This window comes from Plecotus auritus (genome assembly GCF_963455305.1).
Source record: "Plecotus auritus genome assembly, chromosome: 7".
Classification (NCBI taxonomy): domain Eukaryota; kingdom Metazoa; phylum Chordata; class Mammalia; order Chiroptera; family Vespertilionidae; genus Plecotus; species Plecotus auritus.
This window is the reverse complement of record NC_137774.1, coordinates 150,545,382-150,568,810: the sequence shown is the minus strand read 5'-3', so window position 1 is coordinate 150,568,810 and position 23,429 is coordinate 150,545,382. Positions and strand designations below refer to the sequence as shown.

The window sequence follows — 23,429 nt, the reverse complement described above, 5'->3', positions numbered from 1 at the left end:
ATAAAATAAATATGTATTATTTTTCTTATTTTATAATAAGTGACACCTTTTTATCTCCGAAAGTTAGTACAGAATAAATTTGCTTCATCACTTTTTGTGAAGAATTTAGGGTGGTAAGAGTGCCATTTCTCAGAATTCTGAATGTGTAATAGACAACCCACCCTTGTCATAAGCTTGAGAATCAAGAAATATGTCCAAGAAATGGAGACAATGTATCTGAGCACACACCAAGGTATAAAAGGCTAAGCAATGAACAAATGCCAGTTAGTTTCTTGAAACATACTTTATATAAATTGCATCATAACCTTTCATTGCAACATTTGCTATTTAGAATTTTGTTTAGAGATTCTAGCTATCCTTTGAAAAAATTGCTTATAGGGTTATGACTGGAAAAGTACTCACTTGCAGATGGCCTTTCCTGAGACCATGTTAATGTGAAGAGCACTTGGGCTGTGTAAATATGCTCCCAAGGCCTCAACAGACTGGCTTGGATCTGTGTGGTGGTTGTCTAGGAAACACATGCTTTCCGAACACAACTTATACAGCACCATTTCTAGACATGGCTATTTACAATCACTGCACCCTCTGTCTGGATACAGGGTTTCTCTCCAGCATTAATTAAACTAGTATTTGAAACTATAAACTTTCATCTCTCCATCCATTCATTTATCCAATCATCCATTCATCCAACCACTCTTCCTTCTACCCTCTATCCAGTTACTTCCATGGGCAAGGAATATTGTTATGTGCCGGTGGTCTGAAGGGATCGTTCATTAAGGTTATAGTGCTGCCCTTAGGATGCTCACTGTATATTATGAGGGAGGGGTAGATACTAATCTAAGAATTAAATTATAATAATTAATTTCAAGGAGAAACCCAAGGAGAGTCATGAATGTATTACAAGGGAACCTACCCTGGCTTAGAAGAGAAGTATGACTTCTGGGAGTAATTTTCCAATTGAGACCTTTAGCCAGTTGAAGAGGGGTGGGAATTGTGCTCCAGGCAGTGAGAACAGCATTTGCTAAGGCCCAGAGAGGGTGAGGAGCTCTAGCCTTATTTGGAAAGAAATAAGTTGGTGCTGCTTCAATCTAGAGAGTTTTCCTTATTAGGCTGGAGTTGCAGGTAAGGGCAAACCTCCAGGGCATAGTCAGCCGTATGAGGATGTAAGGGTTTACTCCGAGTATAATGAGAGCATATGAGTAGGATAATGACAAGATCAGAACTCTGCTTTTCAACCTTCACTGGGGCATCTCTCTGGTAACTTCTCTATATATTGACAGTGAATGCCATATTGGATACATCGATTTACTGTCAATTAACTATACCAATAGACTTCTTGTCTTCTCCCTATAAATTTCCTACCTTCTCCTTGTGAACTTCCTGTCTGCCCACAGTGAACTTGACTGATCCCTATAAACTTTCTGCCTGTTCCCTGTTTCCTGGGGATTTCCTTTTGGTTACCTGTACATTATGTCAGCCCTCTGCACTTTCTGTCTTCTTCCTATAGGCTTTTAATCATCTCCATTTTACTTCCTATCTATAAGGAAAGTGAAACAAAATCATAAGCTTTATAATTAATTTTCTCTAATCACCTAATTTTTGTTTATAACTAATGGTAAGCTACTGGAAAAATATTTGGTCCTTTCAAGTATAAAAGTTTATCTTATAAAATGTTCCTTTGATCTATTTCTAGTGATTAATAAATTCATTTTTGTAAATTTCAAATTTCTAACTATATTTTTCTTAATTAGCAGAAATTTATTAAATTATCAAGTATTTTCATTCAGTTCTCCACACTCACTTTCCATGTTTCCTAATATCCACAAATTTTGGTCATACTTTACCCAAAAACTTTACTTTTTCTATAACTCTCTCACATGTCTTTCAAGGCTGACATATTTTCCACTGGGTTTACTATCACCAGCCTTTTCAGATAGTGACACTTCTCTTTTAAAGTTCATATGATCTCTTCTGAAAATCTTCATGTTGATTCTTTCTTTGTACTCCCATTTTATTTTTCTAACTCATGAACATTTTTCAGCATCAGTTGAAATTTTGGCAAAATTTCAGATAGTTTCCTAGGATTTATTGGGTGCTTTAGAGAAACTCTCAATGACTAAAGTTTCCAGAGAATCCCTGGAGTTTGTGGCTGGAAATAAAACCTTGTATAATTCAAACCAGGGTCCAAAGTAAGTCTCCAACCAAGTGAGGAAATTCTTAAAGAGACCTGAGAAATGTGGCATTTACAAGTATTCCAAAATTGTTAAAAATGTGAATAATTACATATTAGGAGAAGTGATATACCAATAGACTTCTGTATCACTTCAATATAATTCTATGCATTAATACCATAACAAACAATATGTTTTATGTAAGAGGAACTAAAGTTCATTCAGATTTGTGCCAAGAACTTGATGTTATTATGGAGTTGAACAGTATAATATTTAAGTTTAAAATTTACTACAGAAACTTAGCAATATATTTGAACTGCCAGCATAGAATGAGTACACCTGAAGATAAATCTATAAAGATTATGCAAAACAGAGAAAAAATAATATAGTAAATAAATGGAGCTTCAGAGAAATGTTGGAAATATTAGCACACCAACATATGCATAATGGGAGTGCCAAAGAATAAACACAAAGATGCCCATATCAATACATATCGTAGTAAAAAATGCTGAAATACGAAAAGAAAATCTTGAAACAGCAACATAAAAACTACAGTGAGACAAACAGCTGACTTCTAATTAGAAACAATGGGATCCAGAAGGCAGTAAGAAGACATATTCAAAGTACTGAGGAAAAAACATCACAAATACAACAACAATTCTGTCAACCAATACTCTCATCCTATCGAGTAAATCAAAACCACAATGAGATACCACTTCATGCTCACTAAGACAGCTATGATAAAAAAGATGGACTATAAGAATTGGCCAAAATGGGCAGAAATTAGAACCTTTGTACATTGCTGGGGGAGATGCAAAATGGTACAGCCACTGTGAAAAACAGTTTGGAACTTCCTCAAAATGTTCAACATAGAATTCCCATAGGACCCACTATTTACATCCTTATGTATTAACCTAAGAGAAATGAAACATATATCTGCACAAAAACTTATAAACAAATGTTCATAGCAGCGTTACTCAGAATAGCCAAACATATTCCACAGTGTTCCTCAAATCACTTATTAGAGGACTATAGCAATATGTTCCCAAACTCCATATCCGATAACCAGAGGAAAAACTATTTATCAGTTTGGAAATTGCTAATTGTAAACCACTGTTTCAAGTTGAATGATACAACATATTAAACTCTTATTTAAACAATATATTTTCACTTAAAGGTAATAGTTCCATACTACAGTTGAAATTGGAAGAATGGACTATTGGTTATTTCCCATCATCAGGGATCTTGTTTTCAAAGCGCTCCCTACTAGAGACTACAAAGGTGTGTTAAGCTACAACAAAGCAGATAAAAGAGAATTCTACTGACTCCAGACTCCCATAAGATGGCTGGGTCAACTAGAAACCCTGTTAAACAAACAAACAAATAAACAAACACTTAACTGAGATCTACCTGGAACTTAATTAGAATGTGAAAGAACCAAGAACAACAACAATAACAAAAAAGACCCATCATCTAACTTAAAACACATGCTAGTTTTTTTTATATGTTAACAGATTTGGAAGATGAAGCTGGGTAACCATCAATCAGAAAACAGATAACAGACTTGGCAGCCACATGAGGGACATTCCCATTCAGCATTTTTTTTAATCTGGCTAAAGAGAGAGGACTTCTTTATCCTCCCTTTTTCTTCCTTAAATATGCCTTTGATTTGTCTTTTCATATGGCAAAATCCCCTGAACCTCACACTCAAAAGTCTATTTGAGGTCATGTTTGTAATGGCCATCTACAGACAAAGTGTCAGTGAAGTCGGAATTAATGTATTTGGAAGATTAATGGTGAAATCATACAGATTTCTATTCTAGTAACCAAAATATTAAATTCCAGTGTTTATTATCCAGAAAAGGCTTTTTTCCTATTCTTTTTCAATTCTTTATCTTTCATGTAATTGCAATTTACAACTTTCACTGTTAACTCTCAATGAGTTCAAAGAGAGCCAGAAATCTCAACCTGCTGCCAGCTAAGGCAATTCATGGGATAGACTCCAGGCACAGCTCAGAGGTCCTGGGAGAGCCTGGTCTCACAGAGACCCTAGAGCCAATGAGTCCACACCCCTGTTGGGTTATTGGGAATGCCTTGCCCAATCTCTGCAAAGGAATCCAACTATACTGAGCTCTGAAGGGCATGGCACATCCCCCACAGATGGCTTCCATTTCTGGTCTGAACCTTTGTTGAAGAAAGCCAAGGAAGAGTTACAGTGCATTATGTGAAGAGGTTAGCCCAGTAATTAAGATCTATTTTTCTTGGGAAAGCATGGAAGAAATCAGCCACACTCTCTTCATGCTTAACAAGTTTGCCAAATAACCACCACCCTATCCTTGGACACTCCTTACTGTATCCATTCTCAAACCAGAAGCCTTTTATAAATGAAAGGAGACATGAGACCAACCCATACTGAATTCCCCTAAAAAGCAGAAGTTAATATTTTTTAAAAATATTAACAGGATTTAGCATTTGCAAATATTCAGTACTTAAGAAGTTGGTTATGAATGCTCTTACAGCACCTTTTGGTGTCCCTCGTTAGGGCACCATAATGCTGGGGTTCTTGTCCCAGCCTTACAAAGGGTTCAGCATTCTGGAGAAAGGGGCTGCGCTTAGATGATTAAGGAGTCCAAGGACGAAAGATAGTTTTGAAAGGCACTGGGGGTCAGAGGAGCTTCAGCTAAAGGGAACTGAAGACTCTCCCTTGACCAAGGACCCGTGCTTGTTGTATTCAACACGATTTATCCTAAGGCAAGGTGGAAATATACACTTCAAAGGGTACGGTATCAAAGGGTTTATACCAGCCGGGCAAACTACGGCTGCAGGCCGGATCCGGCCATTGTCGGCTGTTCTATCCGGCCCCCGCGGAGCCAAAAGAGTAGAGGGTTCTCTTGCTCTCCCCTCCGCTCCTTTACTTTGAATTTATATTAGTTCACACAAACACTCCATCCATGCTTTTGTTCCTGCCCTCCGTCCAGTTTAAGAACCCATTGTGGCCCTCCAGTCAAAAAGTTTGCCCACCCCTGGTTTATACAGAAGCATTATCAGTTTGGGGAATAGCCTACAGCTGTTCAGGTGTTTGGCCAACAGGAGGCAATAAAATGCCCTGAGCTGTCTGGCAGTTAACAATCCTATTTAGGTTTGGGGGAAGTGCCTTTTAGCCATTTCCAACAGGTAAAGTACATGTGACTCAACCCTGTTGAGCTCCCCAAGCTTCACCAATCTTTTGGTGAAGCTCTTGTAATTATAACATACTGGAATTGGTTCTTGGCAAGCACCCACTATTCACATACGTACACAAAATTCTTCTGATATATAGAGTCTGATTTCCCCTTTTCAAAAAAGGAAAGAAATTCAAGGCAGACTTAAAGCACATTCTAGATATATAATAAATGTTCAAAAACCTGTTTGCCAAACCTTTAATATGGTCAAGACCTTAAGGTATTTGGACCACCCATTTTCACTCTAAGTTATATCTCTGTGTGTGTCACTGATTAACTTATGCTAAAGAATATAATAATATTTTCTTTCCTAATAATATTAAGAAATTTTAAGGAAAGTCAAAGACACACCAGTAATATTTCAGCTTAGGTCAGCCTGAAGGATACTTTCCCAGTATCTTCTCAACTTGCCCAGATGACCCTCACTCTAGGAGTCCCAGCAAAGGGGACCACATGAAGCACCTAAATGATGCTTAATGTTTCAATCTGATATTAAGAAAATGGGGGATGCACCCATAGAATCATCAGTCTGGTAAGATCAGCAATGCCCTGCCATGAATTCATCAACCCATTTGAAATGAACACCCAAGTTTGCAAGCTTGTTATCCTCTTCAGAATGACAGAAGTGCTTTCAAGCAACTGATCAAATAATTGCCATGGCCAATCCACTGAGTAGTGCATTCTATTAAAAATTAGGACACTAATAATGGATCAGCAGTAATCCTCTAAGATGTCAATGCCTTCAGAGGTGGCCATAAATTCATAGGCACAATTTTCAAGGTGCAGTGCTTTCCCACAATTATTCTAGAACAGCAGAGGCAACAAAAGGCTAGACATGTGTGTGCTATTTTCAAATGGGCCAAAGAAGGCAGCATGACGTATTTTAAACTGATTATTTGGCTATTTTCTCCAGCTTTTCAGATCAAAGAAGTCTTCACTGCAATAATAGATCGAGCTCAAATATTTTAAGGGAAATGGGTCATCTTTCCTCTTTCACACATCACTGTCCCCGCCACCTCATTTCAGGCAGCAAGAGCTGTACTCACCAAACCTTGGCAGGTTGAAAGAGCCACTGAGGAATTTTTGTGGGATCGTAAGGAGCCTTGATAAAAACAGAAATCCTCAGGTGGGAAAGCCTGCACTGACTTAATGCCGCCCTTTCCCAGTGTCTGTACGGTGAATCCAGGAGCCACCAGATTGCTGGATGTCTTCAACTCCATGTGGAAGTCATGCCTCGAGCCTTTCAGCCGCAGGTGAAGAGAGTCCACTCCAGGCTGGGCCAGTGCCCTTTTCCTCCTCTGAGGGTGTGCGATTTCGTGGGACACGTAGTTGCCACTGTAGTCAACCTCATAGGGAGACACCAGGTCATATTCTGAAAGTGGAAGAGTAATTTCAGAATTCTCAAAAAGAATGCAAAAGTTTTCAAATATAACCTGTTACCAGATGACACTTTCACTCAGTACAAAATGATGGAGGAATTTTCAATATCAACCCATCCACAAGTCCAAACTATACAATGCACAAAAATCAGAGATGAGGGAATACTTTAAAAGTGGCCTTTCAAAGGGAAGTCACTGCTGTTCCTATAACCAATCCAGCAAATTCTGTAACACTTCAAAGTGAAAACAGATGGTAGGCTGAATAAAACTAAAAAATTGACTTTGATTATTATATTTAATAATTTTACTGTAATTTTTATAGCAGTAAACATTTCTTTAGTCATATATTTCAGTCTTTTACAAACATCTTCATTGTGCTAAGAAATGTTGGCTTAACATACAGTCAAATTTTCAAAAAACAGTTAAAAAGACAAATATGATGGGCATTCTTTGCCACTTATTTTTTTATATTTGGTTACTAAATCAATGAACATCTAGGAGAAAAGGCAGAATGCACACTTGCGGTTTTCCCAGATGTAAACATTTGGAAATGTTTATTTGTGTATTTGCTCCCAATGAAAACCACTGTTGACCCTCCAGTTGGCCTGGGCTCTTAGTGCTTGATCCTATTTCACACTCCAGGGCCTTTAAACACATGTGCCACACTCTTCTTCCCACTGGAATGTACAGTATTTAGCCCCCCAAAAAATTCAAATAAATGATTTTTTTTAAGTCAAGAAAATTCCAAGGAGCTACCAAATTTCTGGGCACTCATACATGTCTGCGGAGCTTCGATCACAGTCTTACAATTGCACTCGTGTATACCTGAGTCACTTCCTCTCTGTGAAAAGTACAGAGAGGCTTCCTAGAAACATTGTAGTTTTCTTCTCCACAGAATGTCTCCCTTATAGAAAATTGCTTATTTTTATTTTATAGCCAGGATTTGTTCTCTCAGTACCATCATTAATGATATCATCTCTGCTCTCTAAAGGTCGGGAAAGGTCGTTGCTATCCCAAGCAGGACAGGTCTTTGTCTAGGAAGGGGTGGCTGCATGCCAGGGGCAGCTCTCCCTGTGGAGCCATTCTCCACACTCGGAGCTGTGCTTTGAGACCACGTGAAGCTGCATTTGTCAAGTCTGGGGTCAAAATTTTCTTAGTTAATGACGTGTTAGCTTGATTTACACCTTTCAGATACTTAAACAATGGTATATGTGCCTCCATCTGCATGCTAGTGATGGGCCTGCACACCTCCCAAGAGGGCCTGCTGCCTACCTACCCCACATTTTTTCTAATGATCAGAAAATAGCAGCTTAGCATGCCAGCTGGCCTGAAACAGATGTTAGGCTGCAGCACTAGAGAGGGATAGGAAGATCTACCCCTGCAAAGTCTTCAAAGACCTCTTGCATGCCTAATGAGACCCTGATATTAATACACACACACACACACACACACACACATATACACACACACACACACACACACACATATATGTGTGTGTGTGTGTGTGTGTGTGTGTGTATTTAGGACATTAGAGTCTGCATGAGAATATTAATTAAATATAATATATATATATATTTACCTATATATGCCATTAGGAGGCTGTTCTGTTAGATGCTTAAAACTGGGGCTCTATACAGCCTTTATGTGAGCTGAACACGGTTCTTGGAGTCATAAGATAAAATAAAACATCTTCCTACAGAAGTGGCATTTGGTCACAACTGAAGAGTACTCGAGTAATTATTTATTTTCTGGAAAAAGAAGGTTTTATTCACAAACAAAACTGTCCACATGTCCCTGTGCTGTCCTGGCAGATAGCTGTGGTTCCATGGAGCAGAGTGGGTGGCAGCCAGGGACAGTCAGAAAAAGCATGCCTCAGGTTTGGGAGAGGCAAAGGAAGCCAAGGATGGGAAGGCAGAGAAGCCAAGGATGGAGTTCCCGTGCTGAAGCCCATGGCAGGTGAAGATCTGAGGCCAGAGGGCCAATCTGAACAAGAGGCAGAATAACTGAGGCCTTAGCGGTGGTCTCTGTTTCCTCTGCTTAAGAGCTTTGGTGTACGACCCCACTAGGCCCATTGCTGGGCCCACAGGCCTGGCCCTATATAAATGAACAGGCACTTTGAGGGTGACTGATGAGATGGGCTATATGCAGATTAGACAGACAGAAGGTTCGGGCAGACAACATGATAACCAACCATTGAAATATATGTCAAAGCAGGGCACTGTGGCATATAGGGCAAAATACATGGAATCATTTCATAATTTTTAGGAGAATGAGGGAGTAAAACAAACCCAGTTAAACTGTATGCAGAAAGGGGAAACATGTCAGGATTGCATGTGTGGCATAAGTATGTGATCACAGCCTGAGCCATTCTGATAGACAAAAGTGAAAAGTGCATGCCCAACCTACTTTTCCCATCTCTGGATTTCTGGACTAAGGGGACAGGCTGGTGTGACCTGGCCCAGTTATCACCTGCCATCCTGCACACCAGGGCTCTCAGGCTGTACTATCCAGTCACCATTAGCTTGTCTCCATTGCAACAGAGGCCCTGGAGTGAGGACAGAAGCACGTGGACTGTTCCAAACACTGGCTAATGCTCAAATTTATTGCACGTAAAAAGATGATTACTATTTTAGAAAATCAAATTGTTTCCAGATGATATAAGCCATATTCTCACGACCTTTATTTTGGATGGCAGATATTATCTATTTTTTTAAACGATGACTGATAAGCCCCTTTTACATGAACACATGCAATGTTGTGCTGATAAATGTGTGACAACCAGATGTCTGGGAGGAAAAACAGGCTGGTTTATAGCATTTTCCAATTTCTCTGGTGTAAATACTCCCACCATGGCTGATTTTGATTACCAGTGTGTGAAATTACTGAACATGGAGTTTAGAAGAGATGCATAGTAGTAGACCGTTACATAGTATTTCCACTTTACTGATGCTATACAAACAAATCCTATATAATAAAAGGCTAATATGCAAATCAACCGAACAGCAGAATAACCAGTCGCTATGATGCACACTGACCACCAGGGGGCAGATGCTCAATGCAGGAGCTGCCCCCTGGTGGTCAGTGCACTCCCACAGGGAGCACCACTCAGCCAGAAGCCGGGCTCACGGCTGGCGAGTGGAGTGGTGGTGGTGGGAGCCTCTCCTGCCTCCGCAGCAGTGCTAAGGATGTCCAACTGATGGCTCCCCATGTGGAGCAGGACTAAGCCATCAGTCGGACATCCCCTGAGGATTCCCGGACTGCTAGAGGGTGCAGACTGGGCTGAGGGGCTCCCCCCGAGTGCACGATTTTCATGCACTGGGCCTCTAGTAACCTTATAAACATAGACAGACTCATAGAGAGCAGGCTGACAGTTATCTGGGAGTGGTGGGGGGTTGGGGAAGGTGGAGGGACTGAACAAAAAAGAGAAATAAGAAAGAAAGAAAAACTCATGGACATGGACAATAGTGTGGTGATTCCTTGGGGGGAGGAGTGGTGATGGGAGGTGGAGGAGGTTACAGGGGGGATAAATGGTGATGGAAGGAGACTTAACTTGGGGTGGTGAATACACAATACTGTGTACATATGATGTATTGTGGAATTGTGCACCTGAAACCTGCATAATTTTGTTAATCAGTGTCACCACTAAATTCAATAAAAAGGAAAAAAAAAGTAAATCAATGTGAAAAAGGTTATAGCTAAAGAATTCAATAAAGGGGGGAAAAGATGGCGGCTGGCAGGACGGAGGTGAGTGAGAGGAAGTGAGTGAGTGAGGGTATGAAAGGAGAATGTGTGGATGTGCATGGTGTGTGTGTGTGAGTGAGGGAAAGTTAAATCTTGCAGGAGCAGCAGGGGCTGGCAGACAGGCTCTCCTTGACAAGGAGAGACTATCACCGCTGAGGGCACTCCCCAGACGGCGGGACTCCAGCACGGAGCCCACGCCAACTTGAAGGGGAGAATGACCTTTTTTAGGAACTCATCAACACCACCAACCAGACAGGCCTTGGAACTGCCCCGCGACCCAGCAGCCACTCCAGACAAAATCCTGCTACCCCAGATGCAGACCCATGGACCTTGGGACCTCCACCTCCAAAGGTATACCGCCGGCAGCAGTAAGTGCAACCTCCTCCTCCCCAGCGGCAGAACTCCGGATTCGCGCCTATCCAGCCCCGCAGGCAGCAGGCAGCCAGGACACTCCACTCCAGATTTGTGTGCGTTTCCAGACCCTCAGGTAGCCAGGGCACTCCACTCTTTAGGCAGCGCTTGGGAGCCTCTGTGAGCCCCCGAGGGTGTGATTCTGCACAGACAAGGGTGCATGGCCCCGCAGCAGAAATCCTGAATTCCCTCTTCCTGGATAACTGCCCACATTCACCCCAGTGACTCAACTGCTGTGCCAGGCCCCCAAAAAGTGCATGAGAACTCTGCGCCCAGCAAGTGCACCTCCACAGATGCGAAGTTCCAACAGGCAGGCACCCTGAGCCCATCTACCCACAGGGTGTTAGTGGGAGCCACTGTGAGCTCTCCCTGGGTGCGATCTTGAACAAGTGGGGGCACACTTCCCCCTAGCAGTAGAAGTTTTGAATTCACTCATCCTGGATACCAGCCCACAGGCGCCTCAATTGCGTGGCTACACTGCCAGGGCCCATCAGAGTCCTTCAGTGTGCCTCGCTGGCAAACGTACCACGGGTGCTCCTGTGAGCCGCTACTGGGAGTAAGCGCCTATCCACCACAAGTGCAACAGCAAAAGCTGGGTCTGCCCACCCCACGACTGCAGAACTCTGGACACCACCGTCACGCCTTTCCAGAGAGCAGGCCCCCTGAGCCCCATCATCCCAACAGACGGTTCCTGGGTGCCACTATGAGTCCCCGCTGGGCATGCGTGATTTCAATTAAGGGTGCAAGACAGCAAAAATTGGGACACTCCCCTCCATGGTGGCTGACTTCTAGACACTGTAGTTGTGTTTCTCAGCTCTACATCAAGAGAACCCAAATAGTTCAAGTAGGGAGCTACACTAGATTAACAAGCCCAGGAGAATTGAGAGATTACGCCAGTAGCACCATCCCCAAAAGAACCTGGGTAGCAAAGCAATTGGATCTACAATTAAAACATTACAGGAAAACATTGGAAGACAAAAAAGCAATCCCCAGAGGAAAGAAAAAGAGGAACCACCAGAAAGGGAGTTAAATGAATTCAAGGCTAGCAGCTTATCAGAGGTAGAATTCAGAGTAATGGTTATAAGGATGTTTAAACGGATGGTTGACAAATACACACAACTCAATGAGAACTATAAGGAGCTGAATGAGAATGTCACCAACATGAAAAGAAACCAAGAGGAGATGAAGAATGACATAGCTGCAATAAAGAACACAATGGAAGGCCTAAACAGTAGACTAGAAGAGGCTGAGGACTGCATCAGCGAATTAGAAGACAAGGTAGGAAAAAACACACAAACACAGCAACAACTGGAAAGAAGACTTAAAAAGCAAGAGGAGAGCCTAAGGGAGCTTTGGGACAACACAAAACGAAACAACATTCACTTAATAGGGATACCAGAAGGAGACAAAGAGAAGCAAGGAATAGAAAACCTGTTTGAAGAAATAATGACAGAAAACTTCCCTGATATTGGCAAGAAAAAAACTATGCAAGTCCAAGAAGCACATAGAGTCCCAAACAAGTTGAACCCCAAAAGACCGACACCAAGACACATCATAATTAGATTGGCAAACACCAACAACAAAGTAAGAATCTTAAAGGCTGCCAGAGAGAGACAGAAAGTTACTTACAAGGGATCTCCTATTAGAATATCAACTGATTTCTCAACAGAAACACACCAGGCCAGAAGGGAATGGAATGAAATATACAAAGTGATGCAAAGCAAGGGACTGAATCCAAGAATACTATACCCAGCAAGGCTATCATTCAAAATTGAAGGTGGAATCAGGAGCTTCACAGACAAAAAAGGGCTAAGAGAGTTTATCACTACCAAGCCAGCAATGCAAGAAATGCTAAAGGGACTGCTGTAAAAAGAAGAAAGAGAAAGGCAAGAAGAAACACAAACACTAAGGAAAAAGTATGACAACAAACATGTACTTGTCAATAATAACATTAAACATAAATGGATTAAATGCACCAATCAAAAGACATAGGGTAGCTGAATGGATAAGAAAACATGACCCATACATTTGCTGTCTACAAGATACCCACCTCAGAGCAAATGATTCACACAGACTGAGAGCAAAGAGATGGAAAAAACATTTTTCAGGCAAATGGAAATGAGAAAAAAGCTGGGGTTGTGATACTTATATCTGATAAAATAGACCTCAAAGTAAAGGCCATAATAAGAGATAAGGAAAGCCACTACATAATACTAAAGGGAGCAATTCAACAAGAAGATATAACTCTGGTAAACTTATATGCACCCAATGCAGGAGCACCCAAATACATAAAAAATCTCCTGGAAGATATCAAGGGAGAGATCGACAACAATACCATCATAGTAGGAGACTTTAATACACCACTGACATCATTAGATAAATGCTCTAGACAAAAAATCAGCAAAGAAACAACAATTCTAAATGACACACTAGATCAGATGGACCTAATTGACATCTTCAGAGCATTTCACCCCAAAGCCATGGAATATACATTCTTCTCCAGTGCACATGGTACATTATCAAAAATAGACCACATATTGGGTCACAAGCAAAGTCTCCCCAAATTCAAAAAGATTGAAATCATATCAAGCATTTTGTCAGACCACAATGGCATAATATTAGAAATAAACTACAATAAAAACATTCCAAAAAATTCAAACACTTGGAAGCTGAATAGCATGCTACTAAACAATGATTGGGTTATCAATGAGATCAAATAAGAAATTAAAAACATCCTGGAGACTAATGACAATAAAAACACAACATTGCAAATCCTATGGGACGCAATGAAAGCAGTCCTGAGAGGGAAGTTTATAGCTCTACAGGCCTACCTCAAAAAACAAGAAAAAATGGTAAATCATCTGACTCAACAACTCAAAGAATTAAAAGAGAGCAACAAGAAAAGCCCACAGTAAGCAGAAGGAAGGAAATAATAAAGATCAGAGCAGAAATGAATGACATAGAGACCAAAAAAAAAAAAAAAATACAAAAGATCAACAAAACCAAGAGCTGGTTCTTCGAAAGGATAAACAAGATTGATGAACCTCTAGCCAGGCTCACCAAGAAGCAAAGAGAGAGAACCCAAATAAACTAAATCAGAAATGAAAGAGGTGAAATAACAACAGACCCCACAGAAATACAAAGGATTGTTAAAAAATACTATTAACAACTCTATTCTAACAAACTAGAGAACCTGGATGAAATGGACACATTCCTAGAAAAATACAACCTTCCAATACTTACTCAGGAAGATTCTAAAAATCTCAATAGGCTGATAACTATGGAAGAAATTGAAGCAGTCATCAAAAAGCTTCCAGCAAACAAAAGCCCGGGACAGACGGCTTCACAGGAGAGTTTTACCAAACATTCAAGGAAGAACTAAAACCTATCCTCCTCAGACTATTCCAAAAAACTCAAGAGGAAGGAACACTTCTAAGCTCCTTCTATGAAGCCAGCATCACCCTAATACCAAAACCAGATAAAGATAACACAATGAAAGAGAATTACAGGCCAATATTCCATATGAACATAGATGCCAAAATCCTCAACAAAATTCTAGCAAATCGAATCCAGCAGTACATCAGAAAGAACATACACCATGGCCAAGTAGGATTTATCCCGGGGATGCAAGGATGGTACAATAGTCGCAAATCAATAAACGTGATACATCACATAAACAAATTGAGAGATAAAAATCATATAGTCATATCAATTGATGCAGAAAAAGCATTTGACAAAATCAAACACCCTTTCTTGATAAAAACTCTCAGCAAGGTGGGAATAGAAGGATCATACCTCAACACAATAAAATCCATATATGACAAACCCACAGCCAACATCATACTCAATGGGCAAAAACTAAAACCATTTTCCCTAAGAACAGGAACAAGACAGGGATGCCCACTCTCACCACTCCTGTTCAACATAGTGCTGGAAGTACTAGCCATTGCAATCAGACAAGAAGAAGAAATAAAAGGCATCCAAATTGGAAAAGAAGAAATAAAACTGTCCTTATTCGCAGATGACATGATACTGTACACAGAAAACCCTAAAGACTCCATCAAAAAATTATTAGACTTATTAAATGAATTTGACATTGTAGCAGTATACAAAATTAACGCCAAGAAATCTATGTCATTTCTATACACCAATAACGAATTTATAGAAAGAGAGACTAAAAAAGCAATCCCATTTACCATCGCACCAAAAAAATTAAGATACCTAGGAATAAACTTAACTAAGGAGGTAAAAAACCTATACGTGGAAAACTACACAACACTGAAAAAAGAGATAGAGGAAGACATAAACAGATGGAAGCACATACCATGTTTATGGATTGGTAGAATCAACATCATCAAAATGTCCATACTACCCAAAGCAATATATAAATTCAATGCACTTCCGATTAAAATACCAATGGCATATCTCACAGACCTAGAACGAACCTTCAAAAAAATTCATCTAGAATAAAAAAAGACCCCGAATAGCTGCAGCAATCCTGAGAAAGAAGAACAAAGTAGGGGGGATCTCAATACCAGATATCAAGCTGTATTACAAAGCCACTGTTCTTAAAACAGCCTGGTACTGGCACAAGAACAGACATATAGATCAATGGAATAGAATAGAGAACCCAGAAATCAACCCAAAACCACTATACCCAATTAATATTTGACAAAGGAGGCATGAACATACAATGGAGTCAAGACAGTCTCTTCAATAAATGGTGTTGGGAAAATTAGACAGATACATGCAAAAAAATGAAACTAGATCACCAACTTTCACCATACACAAAAATAAACTCAAAATAGATCAAGGACTTAAACATAAGACAGGAAACCATAAAAACACTAGAGGAATCCACAGGCAGCAAAATCTCAGACATATGCCGAAGGAACTTCTTCACTGATACTGCTCCTAGGGCAATGGAAACTAAAGAGAAAATAAACAAATGGGACTACATCAAAATAAAAAGCTTTTGCACAGCAAAGGAAATCATCAATAAAACAACAAGAAAGCCCACTGCATGGGAGAACATATTTGCCAATGATATCAATGATAAGGGTTTAATCTCCAACATTTACAGAGAACCCATACAACTTAACAAAAAGAAGATAAACAACCCAATCAAAAAATGGGCAACTGATCTAAATAGACACTTTTCGAAAGAAGACAGAAGGAAGGCCAAGAGACATATGAAAACCTGCTCAAAGTCACTAATCATCAGAGAGATGCAAATCAAAACAACAATGCAGTACCATCTCACACCTGTCAGAATGGCTATCATCAACAAATCAACAAATGACAAGTGCTGGAGAGGATGCGGAGAAAAAGAAACTCTTTTGCACTGCTGGTGGGAATGCAGACTGGTGCAGCCACTGTGGAGAACAGTATGGAGTTTCCTCAAAAAACTAAAAATGGAACTCCCATTTGACCCAGCGATCCCACTTCTAGGAATATATCCCAAGAAACTAGAAACAGGAATCAGAAAGGATATATGCACCCCTATGTTCATAGCAGCACAATTCACCATAGCTAAGATTTGGAAACAGCCTAAATGCCCATCAGCAGATGAGTGGATTAAAAAACTGTGGTACATCTACACAATGGAATACTACACTGCGGTAAAAAAGAAGGAGTTCCTACCATTTGCAACAACATGGATGGAGATGGAGAGCATTATGCTAAGTGAAATAAGCCAGGCAGAGAGAGATAAATATCACATGATCTCACTCATTTGTGGAATATAATGAAAGGCATAGACTGATGAACAAGAACAGATCCAGAGACTGAGAAATGTCGATCAGAACCTCAAACTTCAGGGAAGGAGGGAGTCAGTGAGAGTAAGGGGGAGAGATCAACCAAGGGACTTATGTGCATGCATATAAGCCTAATCAATGGACACAGACAACAGGGGGGTGGGGCATGAGTGGGGGGTGGGGAGTAATGGGGGAATAAGGACACATATGTAAAAATAAATAAATAAATAAATAAATAAATAAATAAATAAATAAGAAATTGTGAGGTAACCAGAACCCCAAGAACACCTGATAACATCTTTCTTGCCTTGCTAGCAGTCATCAGCTGTACGGTAATATTACCTGGGGCAAATGGGTAAGTATGTTGGACTTATGTTCCTGACCCTTCATGGGTAAGAGCCCTTACGTGGGCTGATCCCCCGCCTAATGTAGTCACCAATAATACCAAACACCATGGTCATCCAGGAGGACCATGGGTGGGGCAAGGAAGTATAATTACACAGGGGTCGCCACCCAGCTTCCTTTTTGTATGACACAAAATCAAACCACTGCTCCTTTGTGTGTAAAATTAAAGAGAGGTTTCTGGCTTGCATGGACACCAAAGGAAAGGACTATCAATACTTGCTCCTGGGAGAGGTGCAGAAAATGTAACTAAGACCTTGTCTACACAAAAAGAAATTGACAGCCAGTTTGAAATGGAATTGCCATGGCCTAGAGCAAAGAATATCCTTACATGATATTATTCTACAATGTCATTATAATTTTTCCCAGATTTGTGTTACCCCCATTACCTATAATAGTACCTCGCACCCTTGGGAATCAATAAAAAATCATCTTTATGGTGCTTGGAGACAAAGGTAACACATCTCTTGATATTTTAGAATTACAACAGCATAATGTACAATTATCCCAAACAAACTTACAAACTAATTCTTTGAATGTCTGGCAGCAATTTAAAAAGGACATGAAAGGATTTAATCCCTTCCACTGTGTAGAGGGCCCCCTGGGAAGGCACCTGAGCATTCTATATTGGCCCCTCTTGCCCTTTTGGCCAAGAGGGACCCTCTTCTCACAATCCAATTGCCCACAGCTGTTGCCTGAGCTTTCTGTTCATGCCGAGGTTGAAACCTCATGGTGGCTGGTACCATGGATCTGTCTCTCACCCAGTGGGGTGAGCTGGGCCCTCCCTGGAGAAGAAACCTGGGTTCCCCAAGATATGTGATCAGTGCTGGGGCCCCACCAGCAGGCGAGGGGATCCCAAGGCAGGTGCTGGGCGTGGAGGCCATGGGGGCATAGGCTACCAAGGAGACAGAACTAAACCTCACATCACCCTGCTTGGCCCAGAGGATGGCTGGTTAGCCAGAGAGAGGTAAGATTCCTCGGGGAAGGAACAACCTAAGACAGGCACAATCCCAGAGGGGCCATCAGGAGAGAACTAGGGGGTCAACAGAGGTGGGGCACAGACCCTCACCCCCCCAACTTTGCAGGGGCATGAACCCTCACCCCTTCTGAGGGAGTTCTCCTGCCCGCATGGCTGCTTTGCTTCCCATGCCCAGCTCAAATCAGGACCCAGGCAACAGACAGAGACTTGGCCAACAGCAGCTGCCCTCTCACTGCAACAAGACTTGTTTGAGCCAAAACCGGTTTGGCTCAGTGGATAGAGCGTCGGCCTGTGGACTGAAGGGTCCCAGGTTCGATTCCGGTCAAGGGCATGTACCTTGGTTGCGGGCACATCCCCAGTGGGGGGTGTGCAGGAGGCAGCTGATCGATGTCTCTCTCTCATCGATGTTTCTAGCTCTCTATCCCTCTCCCTTCCTCTCTGTGAAATATCAATAAAATATATATAAAAAAAAAAAAAAGACTTGTTTGAGCTGTCTTGTACCCATGATGTGGGGAAGTGGGTTTTTGATATCTAAATCCAGCCTAGCACCAGGAATGCTCAGGGCCTGCTCAAGAAGGCAAATAATCCTTTCCACTAATATTTACAGGGTAAAATAAGATTGTTGTTAGAGTATTAAATTTGACAGTAAAATAGTAGTTAAGTTCTCAGACTAATTTAAATTGGCTAATTGAAATAAGCGAATATTCTAGAAAAATTAATGGTACTGGACAAAAAGCTGTTCCTAAAGTGTTAACTAAAATTTTTATTGGTATTTCATCTCATGGTAAAATTGCGTAACATGTCATGAACCTAAAGCAGTCATATTTTAGTGCAAAAAATTAAAATTTAAAAGCTATCAAGACTACATTATAAAATTTCCAAAAGCCTCCTAATATTTAAATTTAAAAAGGGGGTATAGTAGAAGAATATCATGTAAGGAAAAATATCCTGTAAGTAAATTACATCTAGAAAATTTTTACTTTAGAAAATTAACTTTCATTTGAAATGCTAACAACAAGACACCCATGAAAAACACACATGGTGTCAAAACAAGCCAAAGGAAAATCGTTTGGCCAAAAAATGAAAAAGGATCCCAAGTCAAATTTATAGAAAGGATTCCTTTATTAACTTTTGGTCGATAATATGTTTGTATATTTTCAGAAAACAACTCCAAGACCACGTGTATTCCTGCAACAGAGAGGAATTGACAGGACTGCTCCAGCCACGAAGACAGAAGAGAAACAGTCCAGAGATGGAAGATGCTGACAACACCTTGCCATACTAGCAGTCAGCAGCTGTGCATTGCTGCAGGTTGCCCAGGATCAAACCAGAGAGGGTCGGACCTGCATTACCACCATTTGTCCACCATCCAGAAATGAAATATCATCCCTGACATGTACACATAAGGAACTGTTTGACATTGAAAGTGGGACTCAAAAGAACTGTTGGCCCAGAAAGAAACTCACTACAGACTGATTCATTTGCCTCTCAGTATAACCATTATTGCTTGTGTCATTTTCGGTTCTTATAAGTGTATTTCTAATATCACATGATCTCACGCATCTAGGGGAAATAATGAACAACATAAACTGATGAACAAAAATAGACCCAGAGACAGGGAAGCATCAATCAGAGTGTCAAACCTCAGAGGGAAGGTAGGGGAGGGTGGGGGTAAGGGGGAGAGATCAACCAAAGGACTTGTATGCATGCATATAAGCCTAACCAATAGTCATGGACAACAGGGGGGTGGGGGCATGCGTGGGGAGGGGTTTGGGATGGGAATGGGGGGATGAGGACAAATATGTGATACCTTAATCAATAAAGAAATTTAAAAAAAGATTTAAAAAAAGAATTCAATAAATGAACAAAATAACTATAGAATCTCATCATACATTTATTATTTGGAGGGCAGTTAATAATAACTGCAGTAAACTGAAAACTCTAAACTAACTTTTCATCTTACGTTTTAAGATTATAATCCCTCAAACGATTGGTTTGTGATTTCAAGAAAAACTCAATGTGATTCCTGACCTTTGAGAAACCTTTAAATAAGACCTTGGTCCTATAGAGATTTTTTTTTAAAAAAGAAGGAAAAATACACGTGGCTGCTTCAGTAAGTACCCTAACTACTTGATGTCAAAAGGTTTTTGACCACAGCAGCCAGCCTAGGAACAGTCTGGTTTCAAGCGCAGGGCATGGGGTGTGGACCATGTGTGCGTGTGCTAGGGCCGAGCTGACCAGCTGCAGAGAGCTGATTTTGCACACAGTCTCCTCATTCTGTGTTTAGTGATGTCACATCGCTAGCCTGAAATCTGCCATGATGGGAGTAATGACCCCATGTTAACCAGCAAATGTTCCAAATCAGAGCTCCAAATAGCCTCTTGTTAAACATTTACACCACTGGGCCAACCTGAAGGACATTGCCCTGCCTCCCGTGATGTGAATGCTTGAATGTAAATCAATATAAACTTCCATAGCACAAGCACAGACCTATTATGCCCAATGAAAAACAAAGTTCTAAGGATCTTGTAAACCTTCCTAGGAGCTTAACTTACTCTAGAATTAAAAAGTTAGCAAATCTGTGATATGTCTCTGCTCAAAAAGGAGCCACAATTTTTATTACAGTGGCAAATTTGTAGGAAAAATCATTCAATAATAGGAGGAAAAGCAACGCTAAATCAGCCAAAATAAAATGGGTGTTCCTAATGTTTGAAAATAGAATTTATCTCAATTTAGTTACCCTTTGTTGCCTCAAAGTGTGTATGGACGCATAATTACTTCATATAGCCAGCAAAACTTGCAGTATAGTTTGAAATATGTTTTAAACAAACATTATGACCAAAAGAGTTATTTCAACTTACATAATTGATGCCTGGATTTCCAACAGTAAACTGACCCCAACATCACCCACAGTGTACTCTAGCTCTGCTGTTCTGGATGGAAACAGGTAACACTGCTTGAGGAGAAAGAGTCTTTCTCTGGTTCTGTGAAAGCCGCCCCTGGACACTCACTCTCTCAGCTGAGTCTGTTATATTTAAGGACCTAAAACAAATGCAGATGGGGACGAGGGTGGTTTGTCCACTGAGCTGAACTTCACTGATGATGGATTGCACCTGCCCCTTCAGGTTCTGACCAAGTCAGGTGAGTGGCTGGCATGGACAATCTGGGCTGTGACACCCAAGGTGCCCCATGATTGGAGCTGCATGCCAGCCAGCCGGGAGTCCAGCTCACAGGGATCTGTTCTCCCAGGGTTTGGAAAAGCACACTTAGGCAGGATGCCTTGGCTGCTCCTCATGGAAATAAATGGTTCTCTGTCTATAAAACTCTTATCTTAAAGGAAACTTAATCAAGTACTCTGAAAATCTCCCGAGACCTTCAGGAATTTTCATAATTTTAGAAAACCAAAGTTTTTACAAAATCTTTAAGTGTGACGGGGGGGGCAATTAACTTCTAATGTGGGTAAGTATATTGCATAATGCATGGTAAGAGAAACAATAAAGACGACTAGGGCAACCCCAAGTAGGTGAGCTTTAAATACACAGTGAAAACTGAGCTTTAAATAGTTTATATCGTTTACATCTAGCGCCCTCTGGTGGTCCCGGAAAAGGTCCTCTGTTCCCGCATTCATCTGTTTTATCACTTTATATACGATTTGTATCTTCGTTCAGAAGGAGGTGTCATTTAAAAAAAATTAATTCTTACCCGAGGATATGTTTTTAATTGATTTTAGACAGAGAGAAGGAGAGAGAGAGAGATACATCGATTGGTTGCTTTCCGTAGTGCCCCAAATGGGGATTGAACCCGGAACCTGGGTGTGTGCCGAGACCAGGAACCAGACCTGTGACCCTTTGGTGCATGGAGAGGAGGCTCCAACCAAGTGAGCCGCACTGTCCAGGGACAGAAGGAGACAATTTCAACAGTAATTGCAGACATTAAATTATTATCTTGATGTAATTTTATCAAGGTGAAGAAATAACATTCAGGTATTTTGAATTATTACCTCTTTAATTTTCTGAAATTGTGCTGTGATAATCAAAGCTTGTTCTCCCTCTAAAAGTCATTTTTTTTTCACATTTAAGATGACTGTCCATTGTTGGAAATGATGTGAAGTACTAACATTGAAAAATGCCCAATGTATTGGGTTCAGATAATAACCATCTAGCTACTGATGTTCCACACCTGCTTTCCCATTCACCCAGGAAATGTGAAATTCCCAAATGCTGTTTGTGAAATGCTGCTTTTGAGCCGCAGAAGGAAAACCACGCATTGCGAAAGGGTCGGATTTGTTTTTATGACAGATGGTGGCACAAGATATGGACATTGCTTATGATGCCACACTACGCTCTTGAAGAGCACCAACTTTGATAGTAAGGTGGTAAGTGCTGAGCAGAAATGACTACCTCTGCCTCGGGTTCTGAGTCTAGGATAGAGCTCAAGTTAAAAAGCAGGAGTGGGGCGGGGAGGAGGCATAGTGGAGAATTGAGTAATAGACTCTATAAAAATTCTTCGATGCTCACATTGATACAACTTCTAGATTCCTCCTTGGCTCTTTCATGTTTTAAAATAAAATATATCCCCTTGCCTTTCCCTCTACTGTTGGTGGTAATAACGCTGGTGAGTTCTTGCTGGTTCACACGGAAATGTAACGTACATCTTGGTGAGAGTGGACACAGGTGCTCCCTCACAGGAAGCAGAGGTATCTTAGGAGAGTTCCTAAGTGATGAACGTTCGCGGCGCCTTCTAAAACAGCGTTAGGGGTCACCAGCAGCTACCCTGCAAGGACTGGAACCCGGCTCGCGGACTTACCGCCCCTTTTCACCCAGGCGGGCCACTCCGCAGGACCTGGAGGACGCCGGCTGCTCGGGCTCCCAGGTGAGGCCGCTGGGGGTCTCCAGGCGCACGCAGGTGCCTGCTGGAAAACAGCGGTGACACCTCGGTCAGACTGGGGGCTGCGTGAGGGGAGCCGCGGGGACCCTGCCCCGCCGTCGGAGACTCACCTGCACACCCACCTGCACCAGCAGCAGCACCCAGAGCGCCGCGCAACCGGGGCCCCACATGGCCTCACCGCCCAGCGCGCCCCACGCCCGTCGCCCAAGCAGCGCCCCCGAGGGGAGAAAGCACGGCTTCACCCGGAGGAGCTCGGAAGGGTCCAGGACCGCGGGATGGTCCCCAGCCGGGCGGCGTGCAAGTGGGCACCCAGGACCCGATCCGACTGGAGTGCAGGAGCCTTCCCCTCCGTGACTCCGCCACCCACGAGGGGCTTTTACTGCGGCTCCGCACCGCGCGGGGGGCGGAGTGGCGACCGCGGCTCGACGGGGGCGGTGCGGATCACCCGCCCGCATCGTGGGAGAATGGGGGAGGGTGTTGGA

General features: G+C 41.6%; 1 protein-coding gene across 1 annotated transcript in view; it reads right to left on the bottom strand.

Annotated features, from left to right (window-relative positions):
* ADAMTS16 (ADAM metallopeptidase with thrombospondin type 1 motif 16) overlaps positions 1 to 23,132 on the bottom strand; it is a 110,589-nt gene extending 87,457 nt beyond the window's left edge. The window contains exons 1-3 of the mRNA XM_080678153.1: positions 23,058 to 23,132; positions 22,867 to 22,972; positions 6,439 to 6,764 (exon numbers count right to left, since the gene is read on the bottom strand). Coding sequence (XP_080534279.1) covers positions 6,439 to 6,764; positions 22,867 to 22,972; positions 23,058 to 23,117 — 492 coding nt within the window. The 5' untranslated portion in view covers positions 23,118 to 23,132. The remainder of the gene's footprint in view (positions 1 to 6,438; positions 6,765 to 22,866; positions 22,973 to 23,057) is intronic.
* Positions 23,133 to 23,429: the final 297 nt, after the last annotated feature.